The following is a 27,233-nucleotide window of genomic DNA, read 5'->3' as shown; positions in this document are numbered from 1 at the left end:
GTTATTATTTATTTCCCAGGTATAAATGTGTGCATAGATGGGGCTTTTGTTCAAGCCGCTTAAAAGCTGTCATTTTTATACCACTTTGTGTTGTATGGCTTTGGTACTGGCACTTTGGGTCAGTGTACTTAAACCTCTTTCTAGCAGAGTGTTCATTCACAGTGTTGTACCTTTGACTCGGGTGTTAGTGTCCAAACTACGACCAATAAATTAAATTTACAACAAGCGGACTCAAATCAAAGCCCTGCGATTTTCATGCTTTGAGCTCCGTGTTTCCCAGGCCTGCTGCGTCCCTGACCAGGATAAAGGGGTTGATAAAAAATTAACCTAGCTAATATCAAATGAAACGAAATGTACTTTAGATTTAGTACTTGATTGATTTATTAATTGATTGATTGATTACTTTATTGATCCCCGAAGGTAATTGCAGTGTTAGAGCAGCACACAACGTTACGTCAGTGTAGTACAGGAAGGAATAAGAAAATTAAAAAGTAATGTAATGCAAAAATAAGATATAATTATCTAAAATATATATGATGATATAGAAAGGTGAGTTCTTTTGTTGTATCATCAGCGTTTTGAAAAATTGGTATCGTTAAAATTACAGCGGTACCTTGAAACTCAACGTCAATTGGTTCTGGGAGTGGCGCTGAGTTTAAAAGGCGTTGAGTTTCAAGGTATTTTTTCACATAAGGATGTTTGTAAAACCTGTTAATGCACAAAACCATGAGACTTTGACATTTTCAGGCAGGATTTATTGTCATTTCAGTTGGATCAGTTGCCTCAGTATTTCTATTAGCCAGTAATACATCAGATGTTCCTAGTATTTACCTGGAAATCACACATGATACTGATCTTATTATTTACTCCCCAGGTATAAGTGTGTGTATAGATGAGGCTTTTGTTCGGGCCGCTTATAAGCCATCATTTTTTTTCTATTTTATTTATGAATTTTCTCCCAATTTAGCGTAGTCAATCTGTCTTCCACTGATGGAGGATCCCTGATTGCATTCGAGGAGGGTATGTTCCTGCTCACGATTCCTCCGACACGTGCGCGTTCCTGGCGGATCCCTTCTTTTCGCCCGTGCGTTCTGCACAGGCGCCTCTCTATCTGCTAATCGGGGTCCTTACACAGTGTTTGAAGACTCCGCCCGCATAGTCCGGTCATCCCGCCCCCTAGCAGACACTGTGGCCAATCGGTGTCTGCTGCAGGCACTGCCAACCGTGCCCGCTAAATGCCCAGCTGACCGGTGGCAACACCGAGCAGTTCAGAATCTCGGTGCTGGTGTGCTAGCGGCTCATCCCGCTGCGCCACCTGGGCGCCCAAAAGCCGCCATCACTGCGTTCTATTGCTTTGGTACTGTCAGTGTGCTTAAACTTCCTTGACTGTTTTCATTCATCTTGCTGGACCACCACCATGCTGTATAGCCAGAAGTGTTTGGTATTAAAAGAGACTTTTAGCGTATCCAATTACCCAATTCTTTTATGTTTCCTCTCTACTGATGCCGATCCTCGCCTTAATTGAGGAGAGCGATACTGACACGCGCCCCCTCCGACACTGTGCAGTACCGCCTGCATCTTTTCACCTGCATAAGGCGAGTTCATATGCGGATCAGTCTCGTGCACGGAGAGCCACACCCTCCCTGATTAATGCGTCGTAATTGTCTCAGTTATGAGGAGGTCCTTATCCGGCTCCCACCCTGTATGAACAACAGCCAATCGGCAGAGCTGAGCACTGGTGTGCTAGCATGTTTTACCTCTGCGCCACCTGAGCGCCTTATGTGACAGACTTTGAAGTATGTCTGTGGGAATTTGTGCCCAGACCGTCAAGAGATGACAGCGTTTGTATGGCTGGGCACTGATGTTAGTCAAGGAAGCCTCAGCTGATGTTCCAGTTCATTCCAAAACCACTACAGTTTCTTTAAGCTGAGCTTTATTCATGTCCTTATAGAGCTTGATTTGTGCACAGACGTGAAAGTTCCTGTAGAAGATAAACTTTATTTATTGTTTATTAGGATTTTAACGTCATGTTTTATTCGTTGGTTACGTTCATGACAGGAACGATAGTTACTCATTACACAAGATTCATCAGTTCACAAGGTTATATCAGACACAGTCATGGACAATTTTGTATCTCCAATTCACATCACTTGAACGTCTTTGGACTGTGGGAGGAAACCGGAGCTCCCGGAGGAAACCCACGGGGAGAACATATCCTTTTTTTGTCATGTATACATATACAGGTGTGCAGTACAATGAAATTCTTTCTTCGCATATCGCAGCTTGTTTGGAAGCTGGGGTCAGAGCGCAGGGTCAGCCATCGTACGGCGCCCCTGAAGCAGACAGGGTTAAGGGCCTTGCTCAAGGGCCCAACAGTGGCTGCATAGCAGAGCCTGGATTTGAACCGCCAATCGTCCGGTTGATAGCCCAAAGCTCTACCCACTAGGCTACCATTGTCCCTATCTATAATTGATTATATAATTGATTATATAATTGTCCTTTATATAACTGATTTATTACACCTGTAATTGTAGCTGAAACGCATGAAATCAAGTATTAGACGCCGTGTCCCAATACTTCTGTTGTATCCTGCTCATGTGCTTTAGATTTACATTCTTATAATCTAACGGAGCTAAAATAGCTTCATTTCGGTCTCATCAAATCATGTGATTTTTCTACCACGTCTAAAAATAAGAACACTTCTTCTCGAGACACAAACCGACGTTACCGAGACGCGTTACCGAGTTTCATGTCCAGGCTTTAGGGATCACTGAATTACGCTGCATTAGTGCAGAGTGGTGACATGAATGCCGTGACCGGAGCCAGTCCAGCGTCCAGGCTGCGTCCACTCATCTCTCAGATGTGTTTTTTTGGTGCGGTATCGGTGCCACTGGAACTCGCAACAAACACCCGGAGGGAAACGATGGATTAAATAGGTGCCCAAACCTAATTAACCTCTGCTTGCGATAGCCTGTTTTGTTTTTTCTCCTCCTACTATGTGCATTGTTCCAGTTTGGATACGCTCACATTCCCCGTGCACTCATGCAACGTCTGCTGCGCTCGATGCTTTTTATAATTGTTTTTAATTCGTTTTATTTATTAATCTGGGACGCCAAAGCGAATTCCCCGTCTTTGGGTTAGTTTGAGAGAGCTGGCTCAGATTGTCACTTTATTTATTAGCATCTGACGGCTGCGGCCGAGGTCGCTGAATCTCTGAGTCCACTTTTAGCGCAACACCAGATTTTTCTCTGGGAGGTACTGCTGGAAATTACTTTATATGACAATAGTGATTTTTAAACAGGCAATAATAATCAGACCTGAAGTTCATTACGGGTTGTTGTTTAATTGGTTAAATTCCGGTTGCAATGGGACAGACCCACTGCTGGAATTTCTAAATGGAAAATCGTTTAAATCACACTGAATCGAAAGCTCGAGGGTCCTCCTCAGCCAGATTATGTATTTTATTACGTTACGTGATGCCCACCTTAAAATATTCTTAAACAGCCGATCTTGTGGTTCACAAGGTCTGGTATCTCAGTGGTATTGGTACTGCCAAGCTGCCACTGTTGGACCCCTGAGCATGGCCCTTAACCCTGTCTTCAATACCTTTAAGTCACTTTGGATGCTGTAAATGTAAATGCAGTGTGTTGGTGCATCTTTTTAATCCAGCATCATGGGCGGCACTGTGGCTAAGTGGGTAGCACTGTCGCCTCACAGCAAGAAGGTCCCGGGTTCGATCCCCAGGTGGCGCGGTCCGGGTCCTCTCTGTGTGGAGTTTGCATGTTCTCCCCGTGTCTGCTCCGGTTTCCTCCCACAGTACAAAGACGGGTAAGTGAGGTGAATCATGAAAGCGTCCACTCGTTGACATTTAAACCTAAATCTAATTTCGCCAAAGAGCAAGTAAACATAACCAGCAGACGTAAAGCATGCCCCCCCCCCCCCCCCCCCCCGAGCATTTGGACGCTTTGCTCTGTTCCCGATCGTGTTCAGGAATAAAAGTACATCTTCCATAAGTAAGAAGACATGAGCAGATTACTGTACCGATGACGACATTGTTTATACTACAGCTAAATACCAGCTGGATGCTGTTTATTTCAACTGGACACACTGGGATTCCTACATGCAGCTGGTGTATTCAAACCCTTGCGCCATCGCTTTCCTGCACAACTGGATCTCTTGTAATCGGGAGTCTTTCAAGTCGGTGTGTATTTCACACTACACGACTGATCGGCGATAGGGGGTTTCACACCGACTGGAATCGCAGGCGAGCTTCTCTGGTCTCCCAAACTACATTCTGTCACGAAAACAAACGCGAGAAGTGACGAGAGGTTTAATGATTCCACGTCCAAAAATGAACATCAACAAGCAACGAGCGATTAAAGTTTGTGTGCTGATGTGCAGCGTAAATCAAAGAGAATAAATTAATGAATCTGAGTGGATTTGGCAACGTAAACAGCATGGATTGTTCTGTAGTGAGTTGGAGGGTAATAAATATTTTTGCAATGCAAAAGTTGGTGTTTTGTTTTGTAGAGAACGATCAGGTCAGAAATACTGTAAAACGTGTGTGTGTGTGTGCTGATGTATTCTGATATAAACTATATTACGCCCCTGTCCCACCTTTTTACACTCCTCACCTGCGTTTCCCCCTCACCCCGTATCTTGCGTTCTCATTGGCTGTTCGACACCGCGCTCACTGGCGGTCGGCCGACTCATATCCAGATATCTGACATGCTAGATATCTCGCTTCGGTCTCCGAGCTGCTTGGATGGAGTTCTTGAGTAGTTCACACATAGCGATCGAGAGCGAACACCGAGTTGCCCCCGAGCCGGCAAATCTAGCGCCGACCGGTAGGCGAGCGAAAATCGTGTGGTGTGAACTAGGCATAAGCGGCGCACCACAAGTTTAGGATCGAACTCACTATCGGGCAAAATGCCAGACAGAACCAAATTTATCGTCTGGTACACACAGGTTACACACTGACAGATTTTTATTTATTTATTTGGAGGCACTTGGGTGGCACAGCAATCTATTACGCTAGCCCACTACTGCCGAGATGTGGGTGCTACCTGCCGGGTGGGCGTCTACACAGACATCTTCACCTCACTCCCCCCAAAACACTGCGAAAATTCTTTAAAGCAATAGAACTTAAAAACACCATATAAGGTATTGGAAGAAAATAAATTGAACTCTACATCCTCGCAGTTACTCGTCATCTATATAAAGTCTTTTCATGACTTCTTATGAACAAACATATCGACCCCCACTTTGACTTTGACCAATTGCCCGATTACATCATGCTTCCTCTCCACCAATGCCGATCCCCGCTCTGATTGAGGAGAACGAAGCTAACCCACGCCCCCTCCGACACGTGGGCAGCAGCCGTATGCATCCTATCACCTACACTTTGACGAGTGCAGTGCAGCTCAGTGTTGTGTATGGAGAGACACACCCTGACAGCACTCTTTTCTCATCTCTGTGCAGGCGCCATCAGTCAGCCAGCAGAGGTCGTAATTGCACCAGTCACGGGAGAGAGACCCCATCCGGCTTAGTCCCGCCCATATCTGAACAAAGGGCCAATCGTTGTTCGTGTGGTCGCTCAGCCTTAGCCGGCAGGCAGAGCTCACTTTGATAGCCATGATAATAGTCATAGCAGCTGACATGGCGTTAAGAATCGAACAAACACACCCCAGTGCTGAGATGGATTGGCGCCCTGTTGTCGTACCTGGTGGATCCTGGCGCTAAACCCAGCTCGTAACCCAACACTCGCAGGTAAAAAGAAGCGCCTGCTGATTACACACGTAATTAACGCCTAGTTCACACCACACGATTTTTGCCCTCATTTTAACTCGCCGACTGGTCACCGCTAGATTTGCCGGCTCTGAGGCAACTCGGCATTCGACCGGGGCTGGAAACTCGGCTCTCGACCGCTATGTGTGAACTGTTTAACGACTCGATCTGAGCGACTCGCCGAGCGCTCGCAGACTCAAGACAAATATTTAGCATGTTAAATATCTGGACCAGTCGGCGAGTCAAAATCCTGTAGTGTGAAAGGTGTTGGGATCAGGTTGCGAGTGGCAACGAGTGCAGCATCGAACTACAGCCAATGAGAATGCAGGATAAGGGGAAACCCGGGGTAAAAGACAGGGGCGTAATATAGTTTCTATCAGAATACATCGGCACACACACAAGCTTTACAGTATTTGTGACCTTATCGTCCACGCCAAACCATCATACCCATGCTGCACATCAAAAAATGTTAATTAACCTCCAACTCACTACAGAACAGAACAGACGCCCCCTGCTGGTCGCGTAGCCAAATTCCCTCGGATTTATTTCTTTTCAGCGCACAAACGACTTCGCTCGTATATTGTTGACGTGTATTTTTAGACGTGGTATCATTAGACCTCTCGTCACATCTCGTGTGTGAGTTCGTGTCAAAACGTAGTTTGGGAGACCAGACAGACTCGTCTGAGATTCCTTCTGATGGTGGATGGTGTAGTGTGAAACCCCCTATCGCCGATCAGTCGTGTAGTTTGAAATCCACAACGATTCAAAAGACTCCCGATTACAAGAGATCCAGTCGTGTGGTGTGAATCCGACTGTCCTGGATCAGATCAGACTGGGGGTTATACAAGCGGCAGCAGATTCACTGTTAAGAATTACTGACTAGATGCTACTGTAGATTGTGAGATAAAGAGAGAAATCCAGAAGGAAATAATGTTTGCTTTCTATCGGCTGTTTTAATTTTATCAGTAAACATAGCGGCTCTTCCTGCTAGGTTTATTTTTAGCTGCGTAACGTTGTTGTGCCTCGGCGGTCATGAGGGCTTCACCGAGCCGCATGTTGTTTACGCTCGGTCAGAATGAAAGTGATAGCGACGACGTCCGACGAGAACGTTCTGCACAGGGCAAGAACACAACAAACCTGCGCTGTACTGACAACAATTGTTAACTGGTGCAATAAATCAGTTCTATAAAGGGCATTATATGCTTCCATATCATTCCAGCAAGCTCTATAAGAAACTCCAGTGACCTCCAGTGACTGAACGGGTACAAATTCCTACAGACATACTTCACAGTCTTGTGAGAAGCTGAATCTTCAGCTCAGAGAAACTGGTGTTGATAAAAAAACAATCCATGACCACGTGTTCACACGTCTGCCGAGCCTCTTTAATATTCTGCTCTGATTTGCATCGCGGCTGCTGTAAACACCGTCTGCGTGGCTTGTTTTTAAAACCAGTCCAGGCGTTTTATGGCTATTTTGTCCTCGGTGCATCTTTAACCTCCATCCTGGTGCAAATTGAAAACACTTTCATGCTTGTAGTGTCTGTGCTGATGTTGCAATGCAGGGGCATTGAGGGTGGTAGTTATTTTGAGCCCTGTAAGATCAATGGACTCGATTAGCACTTTATTTTTTTAGCACTTTTTGGGGTGCAGGTCATTTTAGTCTGGTGGTGGGTGCAAGTATGACTGTGTGTGATCAGACAGCACCCCCCAATGTTGATTACTAAATGCTGCACATGAGCATGTAAAGGACTCAAATCATTTATAGGGCAAAAAACAGGGATTAAGATCATCGAAGAGGGCTGTAGACATGACTAAATGAACATTTAGATTACTGCCAGAACTTAGAACCCCTAGTGTCCATGTAAACACACTCAGTGTTTGAGCTCATGTTCCAGCCTATGATTTCCACAGGTTTATCCTGACATGGTTTATCCGGAAACACTGAGCATAACGCTAGATAGGTAGGTACGCAGGTAAACGGACAGACAAACAGACTGGTAGGTATGTAGGTAGATAGATAGATAGACAGACAGACAGACAGATAGATAGATAGATAGATAGATAGATAGATAAATAAACATATAGACAGACAGACAGATAGATAGATAGATAGACACAGACAGACAGACAGACAGACAGTAGATAGGTAGGTAGGTAGGTAGGTAGGTAGGTAGGTAGGTAGGTAGGTAGATAGATAGAGAGAGAGAGAGAGAGAGAGAGAGAGAGAGAGAGAGAGAGAGAGAGAGAGAGAGAGAGAGAGATAGATAGATAGATAGGCCGACCTGTGTGTAGGTAGGTACATAGACAGACAGACAGACAGACCTGTGTGTAGGTAGGTACGTAGACAGACAGACAGACAGACTGGTATGTATGTAGGTACACAGATAGGTAGGTAGGTAGGTAGGTAGGTAGGTAGGTAGGTAGGTAGATAGATAGATAGAGAGAGAGAGAGAGAGAGAGAGAGAGAGAGAGAGATAGATAGATAGATAGATAGATAGGCCGACCTGTGTGTAGGTAGGTACATAGACAGACAGACAGACAGACCTGTGTGTAGGTAGGTACGTAGACAGACAGACAGACAGACTGGTATGTATGTAGGTACACAGACAGACAGACAGACAGATAGATAGACCGGTATGTATGTAGGTACGTAGGTAGATAGACAGAGAGACAGACAGACAGATAGACCTGTATGTAGGTAGGTACGTAGACAGACCGACAGACAGATAGACAGACAGATAGGTAGATAGACCGGTATGTATGTAGGTAGGTACGTAGGTAGACCGATAGATAGACAGACGGACAGACTGGTATGTAGATAGGTACGTAGGTAGATGGACAGAAAGACAGACAGATAGGTAGATAGACCGGTATGTATGTAGGTAGGTACGTAGGTAGACAGACAGACAGATAGATAGACAGACGGACAGACTGGTATGTAGATAGGTACGTAGGTAGATGGACAGAAAGACAGACAGATAGGTAGATAGACCGGTATGTATGTAGGTAGGTACGTAGGTAGACAGACAGACAGACAGATAGATAGACAGACGGACAGACTGGTATGTAGATAGGTACGTAGGTAGATGGACAGAAAGACAGACAGATAGGTAGATAGACCGGTATGTATGTAGGTAGGTACGTAGGTAGACAGACAGACAGATAGATAGACAGACGGACAGACTGGTATGTAGATAGGTACGTAGGTAGATGGACAGAAAGACAGACAGATAGGTAGATAGACCGGTATGTATGTAGGTAGGTACGTAGACAGACAGACAGACCGGTATGTAGGTAGGTACGTAGACAGACCGACAGACAGACAGACCAACCAACAGATCGACAGTCTGACAGACAGACAGACAGACAGATAGGTAGATAGATAGGTAGATAGACCGGTATGTATGTAGGTAGGTACGTAGGTAGAGAGACAGATAGATAGACAGACAGACAGACAGATAGACCGGTATGTACTGTAGGTAGGTACGTAGGTAGACAGACAGATAGATAGATAGACAGACGGACAGACTGGTATGTAGATAGGTACGTAGGTAAATGGACAGACAGACAGATAGATAGACCGGTATGTAGGTAGGTACGTAAGTAGATGGACAGACCGTCAGACAGACGGACAGACTGGTATGTAGGTAGGTACGTAGGTAGATGGACAGAAAGACAGACAGATAGGTAGATAGACCGGTATGTATGTAGGTAGGTACGTAGACAGACAGACAGACCGGTATGTAGGTAGGTACGTAGACAGACCGACAGACAGACAGACCAACCAACAGATCGACAGTCTGACAGACAGACAGACAGATAGGTAGATAGATAGGTAGATAGACCGGTATGTATGTAGGTAGGTACGTAGGTAGAGAGACAGATAGATAGACAGACAGACAGACAGATAGACCGGTATGTACTGTAGGTAGGTACGTAGGTAGACAGACAGATAGATAGATAGACAGACGGACAGACTGGTATGTAGATAGGTACGTAGGTAAATGGACAGACAGACAGATAGATAGACCGGTATGTAGGTAGGTACGTAAGTAGATGGACAGACCGTCAGACAGACGGACAGACTGGTATGTAGGTAGGTATGTAGGTAGATGGACAGACAGACAGACAGACAGACAGACAGATAAATGATCTTCACATTTCTATTCCTCTAACTATGTGCTGTCGATCTCTTTCTCGTTTCAGACCCCAAAGACAACCTGCGAGAGATTCTCAAAAATGTGGCCAAGCAGCAGGGCGTCTCCAACATGCGCAAACTGGGACACCTCAACAACTTCGTTAAGGTTCGTCCTCAAGCAGTTTTACATTGTGTGACGCCCTCTTTACAGCTCTTTAGTTTTCATGCTTTCCTGTGCCCGTTTTTTGTGCTTTTCTGTTATTTGTCTGCACTAAACTGCAAGCATTACATTGAGAAAATCCATGATGCTTTGTACAGATCTGAGAAGGCAGATCTTTCATTGTTAATGGCCAAAAATGTCACTTAGAGCCATTTCTAAGCAACTTTAGGTCCCATGATGATCTGTAAAAATAATTGGCTGTAGATACATGGTACGTGAAACAGTGGTCTTTGCCAAGGTCAGGAAGAAAACCTCAAACTGTCACTTTACGCTGAGGGGAAATTTGTACAACAAATTTGTAGTGTGTTTTTATCATTTATCACAAAGAAGAGAGCATAGTGCTGCTTATTTTTTGCAAGTGTATGTTAACTTTGGTTCACTGAATGCTACACTGTACAGGAGACACATTGATTTGATTAATCGATTGATCATACACTGTACTTGTGTCAAATTGGTTTAAGTAGAGTCTAGAATATGAATTTGATTCATTAAGGATTGGTACACTGTTCAAGAGTCATATGAATTTGGTTCATTGAGCAACAGTACACTGGGTAGGAGTCACATGAATTTGATTCATTAAAGATTGGTACACTGTACAGAAGTCAAATGGATTTGATTTATTGAGTAAATGGTGCGCTGTACAGGAGTCATATTAATTTGATTCATTAGGGATTGGTGCACTGTGCAGGAGTCATATGAATTTGATTCATTAGGGATTGGTGCACTGTGCAGGAGTCATATGAATTTGATTCATTAGGGATTGGTGCACTGTGCAGGAGTCATATGAATTTGATTCATTAGGGATTGGTGCACTGTGCAGGAGTCAAATGGATTTGATTTATTGAGTAATGGTGCGCTGTACAGGAGTCATATTATTATGATTCATTAAGGATTGCTACACTGTTCAAGAGTCATATGGATTTGTTTCTTTCCATTTATACCTATTGTAAATATTTGATAAATATATTGTAATTATATTTCATTGTATTAACTTGATTGTTATTTCCCACTCAGCTTCTTTGCAATGTGGGCCATTCAGAAGAAAAGTTTGGCTTTACTTATGATGAAATTATTATCTGGTGAGTCCCACCCTGAGCAGAAATAATTCTGTTATACTGATATTACAGTCGAGAAGTTCTGTAGCATGATGTGATTGGATGTTCTCTGTTTACCAGCCTGCGATTGGCGCTGCTTAACGAAGCGAAGGAGGTACGGGCGGCGGGACTCCGAGCTCTCCGCTACCTGATCAGAGACAGCACTATTCTCCAGAAGGTTCTCCATTTCCAGGTGGATTACCTGATTGCTAGGTGGGTGTTGACCTTACTAAGGTCTGTTCCGTTATTATAAACGTTAATGTTTATTATAAATATTTGAGTATATTATTACCTGATATAGTAATAAACAGACTTACATTAATGTTTACATGAGTGCACAGCGCTCCAGGCAGGCTGAGATTTAGTGAGCCTGTTACTACTGTAGTCTCGGCCTCCAGTTCTGGACTTTGGATTTCAATCATTGAGGAATGGCACAATGAACATGAATCAGATACACCGGTACACCGAATGAGAGTCGGATAGATTTGAGTCACTGTGAAATGGTACACTGTACAAGAGTTATATGGATTTGATTTCTTAAGTAATAGTACAAGAGTCAGATAGATTTGGTTCACTGAATAATTGTACTCTGAACAGGAGTCAGTTAGATGATTGATTCACTGAGGAATAGTACATTGATTCATTTAGGAATGGTACACTGAAAAAGACTCATGGATTTGATTCATTAAAGAATAGTACATTCAACAAGAGTCAGATTGAATTGATTCATTGCAGAATGGTACACTGAACGAGAGTCAAATAGATTTCATTCATTGAGAAGTAGTACACTGGTTCTTTGAGGAATGGTACACTGATAAAGACTCATGGATTTGATTCATTGCAAAATAGGTAAACTGAACAAGAAATAGATAGATTTGATTCGTTGTGGAATGTGCATTGAACAAGAGTCATATAGATTTGATTCATTAAGGAATAGTACACTGAATAAGAGTCAGATAGATTTGATTCATTAAGGAATAGTACACTGAATAAGAGTCAGGTAGATTTGATTAATTAAGGAATAGTACACTGAATAAGAGTCAGATAGATTTGATTCATTAAGGAATAGTACACTGAATAAGAGTCAGATAGATTTGATTCATTAAGGAATAGTACACTGAATAAGAGTCAGATAGATTTGATTCATTAAGGAATAGTACACTGAATAAGAGTCAGATAGATTTGATTCATTAAGGAATAGTACACTGAATAAGAGTCAGGTAGATTTGATTAATTAAGGAATAGTACACTGAATAAGAGTCAGGTAGATTTGATTCATTAAGGAATAGTACACTGAATAAGAGTCAGGTAGATTTGATTCATTAAGGAATAGTACACTGAATAAGAGTCAGGTAGATTTGATTAATTAAGGAATAGTACACTGAATAAGAGTCAGATAGATTTGATTCATTAAGGAATAGTACACTGAATAAGAGTCAGATAGATTTGATTCATTAAGGAATAGTACACTGAATAAGAGTCAGGTAGATTTGATTCATTAAGGAATAGTACACTGAATAAGAGTCAGATAGATTTGATTCATTAAGGAATAGTACACTGAATAAGAGTCAGATAGATTTGATTAATTAAGGAATAGTACACTGAATAAGAGTCAGGTAGATTTGATTCATTAAGGAATAGTACACTGAATAAGAGTCAGATAGATTTGATTCATTAAGGAATAGTACACTGAATAAGAGTCAGGTAGATTTGATTAATTAAGGAATAGTACACTGAATAAGAGTCAGATAGATTTGATTCATTAAGGAATAGTACACTGAATAAGAGTCAGGTAGATTTGATTCATTAAGGAATAGTACACTGAATAAGAGTCAGGTAGATTTGATTAATTAAGGAATAGTACACTGAATAAGAGTCAGATAGATTTGATTCATTAAGGAATAGTACACTGAATAAGAGTCAGATAGATTTGATTCATTAAGGAATAGTACACTGAATAAGAGTCAGATAGATTTGATTCATTAAGGAATAGTACACTGAATAAGAGTCAGGTAGATTTGATTAATTAAGGAATAGTACACTGAATAAGAGTCAGGTAGATTTGATTCATTAAGGAATAGTACACTGAATAAGAGTCAGGTAGATTTGATTCATTAAGGAATAGTACACTGAATAAGAGTCAGATAGATTTGATTCATTAAGGAATAGTACACTGAATAAGAGTCAGATAGATTTGATTAATTAAGGAATAGTACACTGAATAAGAGTCAGATAGATTTGATTCATTAAGGAATAGTACACTGAATAAGAGTCAGATAGATTTGATTCATTAAGGAATAGTACACTGAATAAGAGTCAGATAGATTTGATTCATTAAGGAATAGTACACTGAATAAGAGTCAGGTAGATTTGATTAATTAAGGAATAGTACACTGAATAAGAGTCAGATAGATTTGATTCATTAAGGAATAGTACACTGAATAAGAGTCAGATAGATTTGATTCATTAAGGAATAGTACACTGAATAAGAGTCAGGTAGATTTGATTAATTAAGGAATAGTACACTGAATAAGAGTCAGGTAGATTTGATTCATTAAGGAATAGTACACTGAATAAGAGTCAGGTAGATTTGATTCATTAAGGAATAGTACACTGAATAAGAGTCAGATAGATTTGATTCATTAAGGAATAGTACACTGAATAAGAGTCAGATAGATTTGATTCATTAAGGAATAGTACACTGAATAAGAGTCAGATAGATTTGATTCATTGAGAAAATGTACCTGTATAGATTTTAATTGATTTTCATTAATTGAGAACAATACTCTAACTTATAGTTATTTAACTGTTATTAACTGTGGAACTGTGTTGTTACTGCATTAATAAAATAGATTTATTAAGAATACAGTTCCGGTTTTAGGGATGGTCGAGATGAATCCAGATAAGAGCAGAATCTTGTGAGCTGTAGGATTATTATCAGGGTTTATAGAAACCATGGGAGAGAGTTAGGAGACTTTTCTTCTCTGTAGTTAAGCCTTTGTGATGCTAACGCTCAGAGAAGCTCCCGTTAGCCCTAGGCTGTGTTTCTGGCTGTGAAGAGGAAGTCGTTTGTTGTTAGTATGGGTATGAAGGCTCGGAGGGGCTGCGATGTGCAGCGAGGCAGCAGGGACGCCGTGTTCTCTATCTGGGAACGTCTCAGCCTGCAGCGCAGCAGCTCGCGTGTGCGGACACCGTGTTCCAGCCAGTCAGGGCTCACCGAGACTCGATCGGAGGGCGCCGCTAGGTCTCTCTCGTAGCCGGAGAAGAAGCACAGCCGGCGTGTTTTTATGAACGCCGCATAAACAGTAAAGCTCAGATGATGCAGAACGTGATGTGCTATTATGTGCTTATCATGCTCGTAAACAAAACACGGCCGTCATGGCGAGGAGAACTAAACTGTACAGAGGAGGGACCTGCAGCCCTGTAGATCAGATGTTGTCTATAGACTTTAGTACTACTGGGCTATGCTCTGGATACACTGTATAGCCGAAAGTATCCGGACACCCGACAATGAGCAAAAACACATTAAAATAGAGCGATCCCTATGTGATCTTTCCAGCTCCTACAACAGCCACACTTCTGAGAAAGCTTCTCATCTTGTGCTCGATCAGTCAAAAGATGACGGCATTGGTACAGCTGGGCACAGATGTTGGTCAAGAAAGCCTCAATTGACGTTCCAGTTCATTCCAAAGCTGTTCGGTAGGGCTGAGGTCAGGACTTGATTTGTGCACAGGGGTGCAGTCATGCTGGAACAGGAAAGGGCCTTCCCTAAACTGTTCCACCAAAGTTGGAAGCATATAATCCTTTATATATTTGATTTATTACGCCTCTTAGCATTTCTTGTGGCTGAAACACATGAATTCAAAAATTAGAAGGGAGCGTCCCAGTGCGTTTTCACTCGCTCGTGCACACAAGCATGGGCCAGACGATCCGTCTGCGGGCGGGTTTTTGATGCCAAACCGGCTGATAGCACCGCAGAGATTCGAAACTCCGATCTCGGCGTCAATTTGGCTGGCGGTTCCACTAGTTGCCTGATAATACACAGTTAGGAACAAAGCCTCTGGCTCAAAGATCGATTCAAAGATCACTTAGTGTATGTTCAAATCCCACCGAACTGTTTGAGGGACAGCCAAGAACCTCTTAGGGCAGCGTTCCCCAACCTTTTCTGCACCACGGACCAGTTTCATATAAGATATAATTTCACGGACCGGCGGGGGTGAGAGGATTTAATAATATTGCTCATAGGGATGATCCGATCTCACAGATCGGGATCAGGGCCGATCAAGGCATTTTTAACTGATCGGAAATCGGCTTTACTAATGCCGATCATAACCCGATCTTTTGTTTTACGTCAGCATGTCCGCTGTGTGGAAATACTTTAAATTGGAAAGTGAAACGAGTCCAACAGCAGTGTAACGTCTGTAATGTGAGCGTTTCACGAGGCGGTGGGAGCAGAGCTGCGTTCATTACTGTAGAATTTTACTGTTTATATGGTGTCTGATTAAAAGTTATTGTTTTGTAAAAGTGATCCTCGACTCAGAGTATGAAAACTTCAGGAGCATAACGTACAGCTTTTACCAGTTTACGTGTTACAAGACTGAACGACATCTCAGTATCGAGCGCTCTGATTGGCTTAGTTATGTAACCGAGCGTCGTAGTGATGCACTCGCTTAATAAAGAAATAAAATACACGGTATATTCACTAACTGTCGGGAGCAAAACACTTTATTAACTTATTCTGTTCCGAATAGCGGACAGCCAGAGCCGAGCACGCTATCCCATGCGCTATGGAAGCCCCAAAGGGTCAAAACACACTCACTTTGCGTAGACCCGTCCATCAAACCATTGTCACAATACAAGCACTTTAAGAACTGGCTTTCCTTCATAACAAAAGAGTGACTTTCCATTTTATTTTGGTATTCAGGTTTTACTGTAATGCTGTTAAGTAACTTATTTGTTTTTTTTATATTCAAGTTAAGCCACTACACCACTTGTGAGTGGAGATTTCTGTTCATTTTTAGTGTATCACTGCATTAAACAGAATTATGTTCTTTGAATATAAAGTTCAAAGTGAAACTGTAATTATCTCACTTCATTTTTACTACAATGCTGCACTAGGTTTGTTTACTTTTATTTTGTAAAAGAACATTAAGCAATAGTTTGGATGCAGGCAATTTTTTTCCTACAGCACTGCAGAGCTATTCAGGTGTTAAACATGTACGTTGGATTAATTTGAATAACTGTAATGTACTTGAAGTGTGCACTGTGTAAACAGTGTTATCTAGTTCTTATCTAGACAATATCTAGAAAATACAAGTATCGGTTTGAGAATCGGTATCGGATCGGGATCAAAATTAAAGATCGGGATCGGGAACAAAAAAACGTGATCGGGAAATCCCTAATTGCTCACAGACTATGTAAAATGAGCTTTTTACGCTGCAACCAGACTCTGCTTCCACTTAGGGGTGACAGTAAGACAATAACACCCCAATAGAAGCAGTGAAAACTGCTCTTCTAGCGTCTCTAATTATTCATTCTTACTGTGCGGCCCGGTAAGAAATAGCCCACGGATTGTCCGGTGGTTGGGGACCACTGTCTTAGAGGGCGCATTTTCATAAGAAGCGGCAAAAGCGTTTTTGCTCCAGCTGTGGTGTTGTTTCCTATGAAGTGTGGCTTAGCTTCTGCTGCGCTTCCCTAAGTGGCGCACCACGCGCTTTTGCCGTGTTAAGCTCACAATTTTTGCACTTGCGTGATTCAACTTTCACCCAGTTCGCCTCGGGCATTTTCAAAGCGCCTCCAATGAGACAAACTGTTTGATATGACGTGTTAAAAGCGAACCAGGCCGTGCGAACGACGCTTAACGTGAACAAATGTAACGTGACTTATTGTAGTAAAACAGCGAGTGAGGAATGTGATTAGTGGAGGAACTTATGAGCAGTAATAATGAAGAGAAGTTTAGTGCTCCTGTCTCCTTCTTTTACTACATTAAACCACGTTAAGCTTTATTTTCAACCAGAAGCGTTTTAGACTCTCAGAAGCTGGAGCTGTAACACAAGTTTAAAAGTGGAACAGGGAGGAAAATCCAGATAAGCGCAGATACACGTGGAGCTGTAACCCTGGATCTGCACCTTATTCCACACTGATGCAGATTCGTCTCATATTCACACTTCGATGACGATTTGCGCTGAGGCTCATGTGAATGCGACTGTAGGCGTTCAGCTGCTCACGTCTCAGATGCCCTGCTGTGATAACACATCACTTATTGTAATCTGCTGACTGTGTCCGCAGGTCCATTGATATTCAGCTGAGCAACGAGGGGGAGCGGACCCAGGCGCTCCGGCTGGTGAGGAAGGTGAGACGCCCAGACCCCTGACGTCTTCACTTTTGGACCGTAACGTTAACCTGTTAGGTGTGTATGACCTTATTTTCCGTTCCAGATGATCACTGTGAACGCCCAGCTCTTCCCAAGCTCCATCACCAACTCCCTTGTCGCCGTGGGCAACGACGGGCTGCAGGAGCGCGACAGCATGGTGCGCGCGTGCATCGCCATCATATGTGAACTCGGTGAGTGCTGACACAGGAATTTAGGAAGCGGAAAGACCGGTCAGCGTTAGCATCTTTCCAAAAGGGCTTGCTCACAGTGCTGACGTTTAAACCAGTGACCCGAATCACAAATGCGTCATATGGCCAAAAGTATTCGGACACCTGACCATGACCTTGTCGGACATCAAGTTTATCGTTATCTGTGTGATATTTTCAGCTATAACAGCAGCCGATCTTCTGAAAGGGCTTTAAAGTACACTATATTGCCAAAAGTATTCACTCACCCGTCCAAATCATTTAATTCAGGAGTTCCAGTCACTTCCATGGCCACAGGTGTATAAAACCGAGCACCTCGGCATGCAGACTGCTTCTACACACATTAGTGACAGAACGGGTCGCTCTCAGGAGTCCAGCCGTGAAATTTCTATTACTTAATATTCCACAGTCGACTGTCAGTGCTATTATAACAAAGTGGAAGCGACTGGGAATGACAGAAACTCAACCACCAAGTGTTACCACGTAAAATAACAGAGCGGGTCAGCGGATGCTGAGGAACATAGTGCGCAGAGGTCACCAACTTTCTGCAGAGTCGATCACTACAGACCTCCAACCTTCATGTGGCCTTCAGATGAGCTCAGGAACAGTGTAGAGAGCTTCATGGAACGGGTTTCCATGGCCGAGCAGCTGCATCCAAGCCTCACATCACCGGATGCAGTGGTGTAAAGCACGCCACCACTGGACTCTAGAGCGGTGGAGACGTGTTCTCTGGATCGACGAATCACGCTTCTCCGTCTGGCGATCCGATGGACGAGTCTGGGTTTGGCGGTCGCCAGGGGAACGGTACCTGTCTGACTGTATTGTGCCGAGTGTAAAGTGTGGTGGAGGGGGGATTATGGTGTGGGGGTGTTTTTCAGGAGTCGGGCTCGGCCCCTTAGTTCCAGTGAAAGGAACTCTTAATGCTTCAGCATACCAAGAGATTTTGGACGATTTCATGCTACCAACTTTGTGGGAACAGTTTGGGGATGGCCCCTTCCTGTTCCAACATGACTGCGCACCAGTGCACAAAGCACAAGGTCCATAAAGACGTGGATGAGCCAGTTTGGTGTGGAAGAACTTGAGTCCTGACCTCGACCCGATAGATAGAACACCTTTGGGATGAATTAGAGAGGAGACTGTGAGCCAGGCCTTCTCGTCCAGCATCAGTGTCTGACCTCACAAATGCGCTTCTAGAAGAACGGTCAAAAATCCCCATAAACACACTCCTAAACCTTGTGGAAAGCCTTCCCAGAAGAGTCGAAGCTGTTATAGCTGTAAGGGTGGCCGACATCATATTAAACTCTATGGATTAAGAATGGGAGTCACTCAGGTTCATATGTGTATGTCTGTGGGAATTTGTGCCTATGAATCAATGTATGGCTGTTCAAGACAGACTCAGTTGATGTTCCAGTTCATTCCAGGGCTGTTTAGTGAAGTAAAGGCTCTGTGCTCATGTTGGAACAGGAATCGACCTTCCCTAAACTGTTGCTGCAAAGACTTTCCTTTATATAACTGTTTTGTTAAACTTGTTAGACATATATGCTACTGAAACACACAAATCCCATAATTAGAAGCAGTGTCTCTATACTTTTGTACGTATAGTGTATCATGTGACTCCACACTGATTGGCTGAAGCTGCCATGTGACTTGCCATGCGTCATTTATGTATTGACGCGCTTTACAGCACTGAAGAACCCGGAGATCGTGGCTCAGAGAGGCGGCCTCAAAACGATCCTCAAGAATGTGATCGACTCGCAGCTCAGTCGCATCAATGAGGCGCTGATGACCACCGTCCTGCACCTGCTCAATCACCCTCACACACGCCAGTACGTGCGCTCCGACGTGGAGCTGGAGGTAAGTGCCACACGCTACGCCAGCTTCCTATCACAGTCACAAATCACCACATTTGCTTTAGGGGCGGCTCGGTGGGTAGCTCTGTCGCCTCACAGCGAGAAGGTCCTGGGTTGGATTCCCAGGTGGAGCGGTCTGGGTCTTTTCTCTGTGGAGTTTGCATGTTCTCCCCCTGTCCTCCAGTGGCTCCGGTTTCCTCCCACAGTCCAAAAACATGCAGTCAGGTTAAATGGAGACACTGAATTGCCCTATAGGTGAATGTGTGTGTGAATATGCCCTGTGATGGACTGGCGCCCCGTCCAGGGTGTTACTGTGTGCCTTGCGCCCATTGAAAAGCTGGGATAGGCTCTAGCAACCCCCCACGACCCTAATTGGATAAGCGGTTAAGAAAGTGAGTGAGTGACAGTCACAAAATGAACTTGTACACATACGCCCCCCTTGTAAACCACAGTGGGACCAGATTGCCACAATTATTATCAATTATAATTTGTTCTGTGTTTCGTTTTCATGCATTGTTTTTGTTGCCAGGGTCGTGGTAAAAATCGTGGACAAAAAAAAACCCCTGAGCTAGTTTATAATGTATCATTAGAGCAGCATATACATGTTATAAAAAGTAAGAGGGTGCAGATGCTAGACTGGTCTGCCTGCAGTCCAGACCTCTCATTATAAAAAGTGTGGTGCATTATTGTGCACAGCAAATGACAACAGAGTCCATGCACTGTCAATCAGTGTGTTATAGTGTCATATCGAGCACGAACCACGTCACCAGGGGGTAAACGCGCCCATCCTAACTTTTTAATGTTTTTGTTTGTTTATGTGCTGTTTTAATTTGTTTTTTTTTGTTTCTTTTTAGCAAATTCTGGCCCCTTATACAGACTTCCACTACAGGCACAACCCAGACACGACGGAGGGGCAGCTGAAGTAAGTTTTGGATGAGATTTGTATCGTGTCTGAAGCTGAGTTGGGTTTGAGGTCACTGTGCTTTGATTAACCTGTGTTTTCCACCCCAGGGAGGACAGACAGGCTCGGTTCCTGGCTAGTAAAATGTCTATCGTGGCTTCCTTCCGCTCGTGGTCCGGTAAGCCTTTCGATATGGATTTATTTCTATTGATTCTCTGGTTCAGTTTACTCTGTGCATCCCTGGCTGGTACGTGTTTACTCTGAACCGTTTCCCTTTTGGATTCCAGGCATCATTCATCTCTGCAAGTCGGGCAGCTCAGGCATACAGTCCCTCATCGGCCTGCTGTGTATACCAAATATGGAGGTTAGGGTAAGTATCAGGGACAGTCATCAGAACAATAAAGCAGTGAGTGCACTTACAATTGAACTATTTCTGAAAAATAAAACCAGAAAAGGCGAGGCTGTATACTATGCCAGCTTTAAAGGGTAGTCCGGAAAAAATAAATAAAAAAAACTTCAATGAAGACCATATCGAATAACATAGTTACTTGTTTAGGGTTCTGATAAACTCCATGGCCTCATCGGGTGAAATAACATTGTGATGCCGACCGTCGTGCGTAATCAGAGTCAGAGTCAGAGAGGTTTTATTGTCATTTCAGCTACATACAAGTACATATTGAAACGAAACAGCGTTCCTCTAGGATCACGGTGTAACACGGTACAAAAAGTGCAAGACAATACAAAACAGTGCAAATACAACAATAATACAAAAAATCCTATAATAAATAACTACAAAAGATATTCCTAATTATCCCTAATCTAAACAAGTAATTAGAAGACAGGACTAAAGACAAGTGTTAGTACATGATGGTGAATAGATGGTACAATGGTTCATGAGGTAGTGACATGTTGTACATTAGCAGCGTAAAATTGGCAATGCAGATAAGGTGCCTAAAAAGTAAATAAGGTGCAAAATACAAGTAAGGTGCAGAAATTATTGTGCATTTCCAGGAGGTGTGCAAAAATACAAGTAACATAGTCAAAAATGCAAGTATTTATCAGAAGGATAAAACTAACCATATTTAATTCCATCAATGGCCTGAAGTTGTTTACGGTCCTCGTTAAAAGCCGCACGAGCCTTTTCCGTTTTAGCTGTAAAATCCGGAAAGATAGAAAGTACCATATCACCGACTGTAACACGCTGTTGTTGTCTGGCCTTAATCTTAAGGATATCAACGCAATCTTCATAATTGTGAAGCCTCGCTATTACGGGACGCGGTGATTCACCAGGTGCCAGAGAGCAATGAGCTCTATCCACCGGGGGGCTTTTTTCCAGTGCGAATGCCTCCTTGAGGAGCTTGGAAATTGCCGTGGTGGACAGTGAAAAGGATTCGCCTTCTGGAATTCCCACTATCCGAAGATTTTGGCGTCCTCACGTTTAGCCTCAAGCTTGTTAACCTCCTTAGTCAAGAGCCCAACCTGACTGTAGCGCGGCCGTCTCATCTGTGCACGTGGTTAGAGAATGTTCAATATCCGAGACCGTATTTTTCATAGTAGCAAACTTTGGTTTTATTGCTGCAAAGTCACGTGACAATTCAACTTTCATGTCGTGGAGCTCCGTTCTTAATTTAGCCTGGTGGTCCTTCACAATTGTTTGGTGGTGAAGCGGCACCTGCAGGGGAGGACGCAGCTTGTGCGACATCTTATTCGGCTTTGGAGGCATCACGGAGTCCGTAATAAATGAAACGTAGTAAATAAAATGAAATAGAAAACAAATATACGACTGTAAAAAAATAAAGGTGCGTTTAAGGATTAAAATGCAACTTATCTCCGCGGAGACCACCGAAAGCACGTCTACTCCATGCCGCGTCAAAACAGGAAGTCCGTAATTGAACTGTTTTAAATGTTTGTTTTTAGCTTTTTACTTTAGAGAATTAGGTTCACTTCATGTTTAGTCACAAACATCAATATTTAAATCCCAGAAACAGCTTCACAGTAGTTATATGGGCTACTTGGGGTAGGACTTGTTGGTTACTATAGTTTTGAGGGTACTCACTGAGGTCTGTTTCACACACGTTTGCACGACGAGACATATTCAAAGAATGGTCTCATCAGAATGGATACCGCTAGCTGTGATACTTAAAGGCACAGACAAAACAGTCCAGTGAAGAGAGCACAGCAGTGGGTGTGGGGGGGTTGAGGTTGGTGATGTGGCAGAAGTAGGGTGATGATGTGGCAGCAGTGGGGTGGTGATGTGGCAGAAGTAGGGTGATGATGTGGCAGCAGTGGGGTGATGATGTGGCAGCAGTGGGGTGATGATGTACAGCAGTGGGGTGATGATGTACAGCAGTGGGGTGATGTACAGCAGTGGGGTGATGATGTACAGCAGTGGGGTGATGTGGCAGCAGTGGGGTGATGGTGTGGCAGAAGTAGGGTGATGATGTGGCAGCAGTGGGGTGATGATGTACAGCAGTAGGATGTTGATGTACAGCAGTGGGGTGATGATGTACAGCAGTGGGGTGATGATGTACAGCAGTAGGGTGATGATGTACAGCAGTAGGGTGATGATGTACAGCAGTAGGGTGATGATGTACAGCAGTAGGGTGATGATGTACAGCAGTGGGGTGATGGTGTAGCAGCAGTGGGGTGATGATGTGGCAGCAGTAGGGTGATGATGTGGCAGCAGTGGGGTGATGATGTACAGCAGTAGGGTGATGATGTGGCAGCAGTAGGGTGATGATGTGGCAGCAGTGGGGTGATGATGTACAGCAGTAGGGTGATGATGTACAGCAGTAGGGTGATGATGTACAGCAGTAGGGTGATGATGTACAGCAGTAGGGTGATGATGTACAGCAGTAGGATGTTGATGTACAGCAGTAGGGTGATGATGTACAGCAGTAGGATGTTGATGTACAGCAGTGGGGTGATGATGTACAGCAGTGGGGTGATGATGTACAGCAGTGGGGTGATGGTGTAGCAGCAGTGGGGTGATGATGTGGCAGCAGTGGGGTGATGATGTACAGCAGTAGGGTGATGATGTGGCAGCAGTAGGGTGATGATGTGGCAGCAGTGGGGTGATGATGTACAGCAGTAGGGTGATGATGTACAGCAGTAGGGTGATGATGTACAGCAGTAGGGTGATGATGTACAGCAGTAGGGTGATGATGTACAGCAGTAGGATGTTGATGTACAGCAGTGGGGTGATGATGTACAGCAGTAGGATGTTGATGTACAGCAGTAGGGTGATGATGTACAGCAGTAGGATGTTGATGTACAGCAGTGGGGTGATGATGTACAGCAGTGGGGTGATGATGTACAGCAGTAGGGTGATGATGTACAGCAGTAGGGTGATGATGTACAGCAGTAGGGTGATGATGTACAGCAGTAGGATGTTGATGTACAGCAGTGGGGTGATGATGTACAGCAGTAGGATGTTGATGTACAGCAGTGGGGTGATGATGTACAGCAGTAGGGTGATGATGTACAGCAGTAGGGTGATGATGTACAGCAGTAGGGTGATGATGTACAGCAGTGGGGTGATGATGTACAGCAGTGGGGTGATGATGTGGCAGCAGTGAGGTGATGTACAGCAGTGGGGTGATGATGTGGCAGAAGTAGGGTGATGATGTGGCAGCAGTAGGGTGATGATGTGGCAGAAGTAGGGTGATGATGTGGCAGCAGTGGGGTGATGATGTACAGCAGTGGGGTGATGATGTACAGCAGTGGGGTGATGATGTACAGCAGTGGGGTGATGATGTACAGCAGTGGGGTGATGGTGTACAGCAGTAGGGTGATGATGTGGCAGCAGTGGGGTGATGATGTACAGCAGTAGGGTGATGATGTACAGCAGTAGGGTGATGATGTACAGCAGTGGGGTGATGATGTACAGCAGTGGGGTGATGGTGTACAGCAGTAGGGTGATGATGTGGCAGCAGTGGGGTGATGATGTACAGCAGTGGGGTGATGATGTACAGCAGTAGGGTGATGATGTACAGCAGTGGGGTGATGATGTACAGCAGTAGGGTGATGATGTACAGCAGTAGGGTGATGATGTACAGCAGTGGGGTGATGATGTACAGCAGTGGGGTGATGATGTGGCAGCAGTGAGGTGATGTACAGCAGTGGGGTGATGATGTGGCAGAAGTAGGGTGATGATGTGGCAGCAGTAGGGTGATGATGTGGCAGAAGTAGGGTGATGATGTGGCAGCAGTAGGGTGATGATGTGGCAGCAGTGGGGTGATGATGTACAGCAGTGGGGTGATGATGTACAGCAGTGGGGTGATGATGTACAGCAGTAGGGTGATGATGTGGCAGCAGTGGGGTGATGATGTGGCAGAAGTAGGGTGATGATGTGGCAGCAGTAGGGTGATGATGTGGCAGCAGTGGGGTGATGATGTACAGCAGTGGGGTGATGATGTACAGCAGTAGGGTGATGATGTGGCAGCAGTGGGGTGATGATGTGGCAGAAGTAGGGTGATGATGTGGCAGCAGTAGGGTGATGATGTGGCAGCAGTGGGGTGATGATGTACAGCAGTAGGATGTTGATGTACAGCAGTGGGGTGATGATGTACAGCAGTGGGGTGATGATGTGGCAGCAGTGGGGTGATGATGTGGCAGAAGTAGGGTGATGATGTACAGCAGTGGGGTGATGATGTACAGCAGTAGGATGTTGATGTACAGCAGTGGGGTGATGATGTACAGCAGTAGGGTGATGATGTACAGCAGTAGGGTGATGATGTGGCAGCAGTGGGGTGATGATGTGGCAGCAGTGAGGTGATGATGTACAGCAGTGGGGTGATGATGTACAGCAGTAGGGTGATGATGTACAGTAGTGAGGTGATGATGTACAGCAGTAGGGTGATGATGTGGCAGCAGTGAGGTGATGATGTGGCAGAAGTAGGGTGATGATGTGGCAGCAGTAGGGTGATGATGTGGCAGCAGTGGGGTGATGATGTACAGCAGTGGGATGTTGATGTACAGCAGTGGGGTGATGATGTACAGCAGTAGGGTGATGATGTACAGCAGTAGGGTGATGATGTACAGCAGTGGGGTGATGATGTACAGCAGTGGGGTGATGATGTACAGCAGTAGGGTGATGATGTGGCAGCAGTAGGGTGATGATGTGGCAGCAGTAGGGTGATGATGTGGCAGCAGTGGGGTGATGATGTACAGCAGTAGGATGTTGATGTACAGCAGTGGGGTGATGATGTACAGCAGTAGGGTGATGATGTGGCAGAAGTAGGGTGATGATGTACAGCAGTGGGGTGATGGTGTACAGCAGTGGGGTGATGATGTACAGCAGTAGGATGTTGATGTACAGCAGTGGGGTGATGATGTACAGCAGTAGGGTGATGATGTACAGCAGTAGGGTGATGATGTGGCAGCAGTGGGGTGATGATGTGGCAGCAGTGAGGTGATGATGTACAGCAGTAGGGTGATGATGTACAGCAGTGGGGTGATGATGTACAGCAGTAGGTGATGATGTACAGTAGTGAGGTGATGATGTACAGCAGTAGGGTGATGATGTGGCAGCAGTGGGGTGATGGTGTAGCAGCAGTGCGGTGATGATGTACAGCAGTGGGGTGATGATGTACAGCAGTAGGGTGATGATGTGGCAGCAGTGGGGTGATGATGTGGCAGCAGTGAGGTGATGATGTACAGCAGTAGGGTGATGATGTACAGCAGTGGGGTGATGATGTACAGCAGTAGGGTGATGATGTACAGTAGTGAGGTGATGATGTACAGCAGTAGGGTGATGATGTGGCAGCAGTGGGGTGATGGTGTAGCAGCAGTGCGGTGATGATGTACAGCAGTGGGGTGATGATGTACAGCAGTAGGGTGATGATGTACAGTAGTGGGGTGATGATGTACAGCAGTGAGGTGATGATGTGGCAGCAGTGGGGTGATGATGTACAGCAGTAGGGTGATGATGTGGCAGCAGTGGGGTGATGATGTACAGCAGTAGGGTGATGATGTGGCAGCAGTGGGGTGATGATGTGGCAGCAGTGGGGTGATGGTGTACAGCAGTAGGGTGATGATGTGGCAGCAGTGGGGTGATGATGTACAGCAGTAGGGTGATGATGTGGCAGCAGTGGGGTGATGGTGTACAGCAGTGGGGTGATGATGTACAGCAGTAGGGTGATGATGTACAGCAGTAGGGTGATGATGTGGCAGCAGTGGGGTGATGATGTACAGCAGTAGGGTGATGGTGTACAGCAGTGGGGTGATGATGTACAGCAGTAGGGTGATGATGTGGCAGCAGTGGGGTGATGATGTACAGCAGTGGGGTGATGATGTACAGCAGTGGGGTGATGGTGTAGCAGCAGTGGGGTGATGATGTGGCAGCAGTGGGGTGATGATGTACAGCAGTGGGGTGATGATGTGGCAGCAGTGGGGTGATGATGTGGCAGCAGTGGGGTGATGATGTACAGCAGTGGGGTGATGGTGTAGCAGCAGTGGGGTGATGATGTGGCAGCAGTGGGGTGATGATGTACATCAGTGGGGTGATGATGTGGCAGCAGTGGGGTGATGATGTGGCAGCAGTGGGGTGATGATGTACAGCAGTGGGGTGATGATGTACAGCAGTGGGGTGATGATGTACAGCAGTGGGGTGATGGTGTAGCAGCAGTGGGGTGATGATGTGGCAGCAGTGGGGTGATGGTGTA

At 44.7% G+C, this 27,233-nt stretch overlaps 1 protein-coding gene across 1 annotated transcript in view; it reads left to right on the top strand.

The window, feature by feature from the left end:
• Positions 1-27,233, top strand: part of rictorb (RPTOR independent companion of MTOR, complex 2b) — a 63,772-nt gene that overhangs the window by 2,430 nt on the left and 34,109 nt on the right. Inside the window, exons 3-11 of the mRNA XM_063011160.1 lie at positions 9,993-10,090; positions 11,159-11,223; positions 11,320-11,451; positions 17,527-17,590; positions 17,676-17,802; positions 19,502-19,671; positions 20,522-20,589; positions 20,679-20,746; positions 20,856-20,938. Coding sequence (XP_062867230.1) covers positions 9,993-10,090; positions 11,159-11,223; positions 11,320-11,451; positions 17,527-17,590; positions 17,676-17,802; positions 19,502-19,671; positions 20,522-20,589; positions 20,679-20,746; positions 20,856-20,938 — 875 coding nt within the window. The remainder of the gene's footprint in view (positions 1-9,992; positions 10,091-11,158; positions 11,224-11,319; positions 11,452-17,526; positions 17,591-17,675; positions 17,803-19,501; positions 19,672-20,521; positions 20,590-20,678; positions 20,747-20,855; positions 20,939-27,233) is intronic.

Source organism: Trichomycterus rosablanca, chromosome 16 (genome assembly GCF_030014385.1).
Source record: "Trichomycterus rosablanca isolate fTriRos1 chromosome 16, fTriRos1.hap1, whole genome shotgun sequence".
In the NCBI taxonomy this organism is placed as follows: domain Eukaryota; kingdom Metazoa; phylum Chordata; class Actinopteri; order Siluriformes; family Trichomycteridae; genus Trichomycterus; species Trichomycterus rosablanca.
The sequence above is the reverse complement of the archived record's forward strand: the minus strand, read 5'-3'. Positions and strand labels throughout refer to the sequence as shown.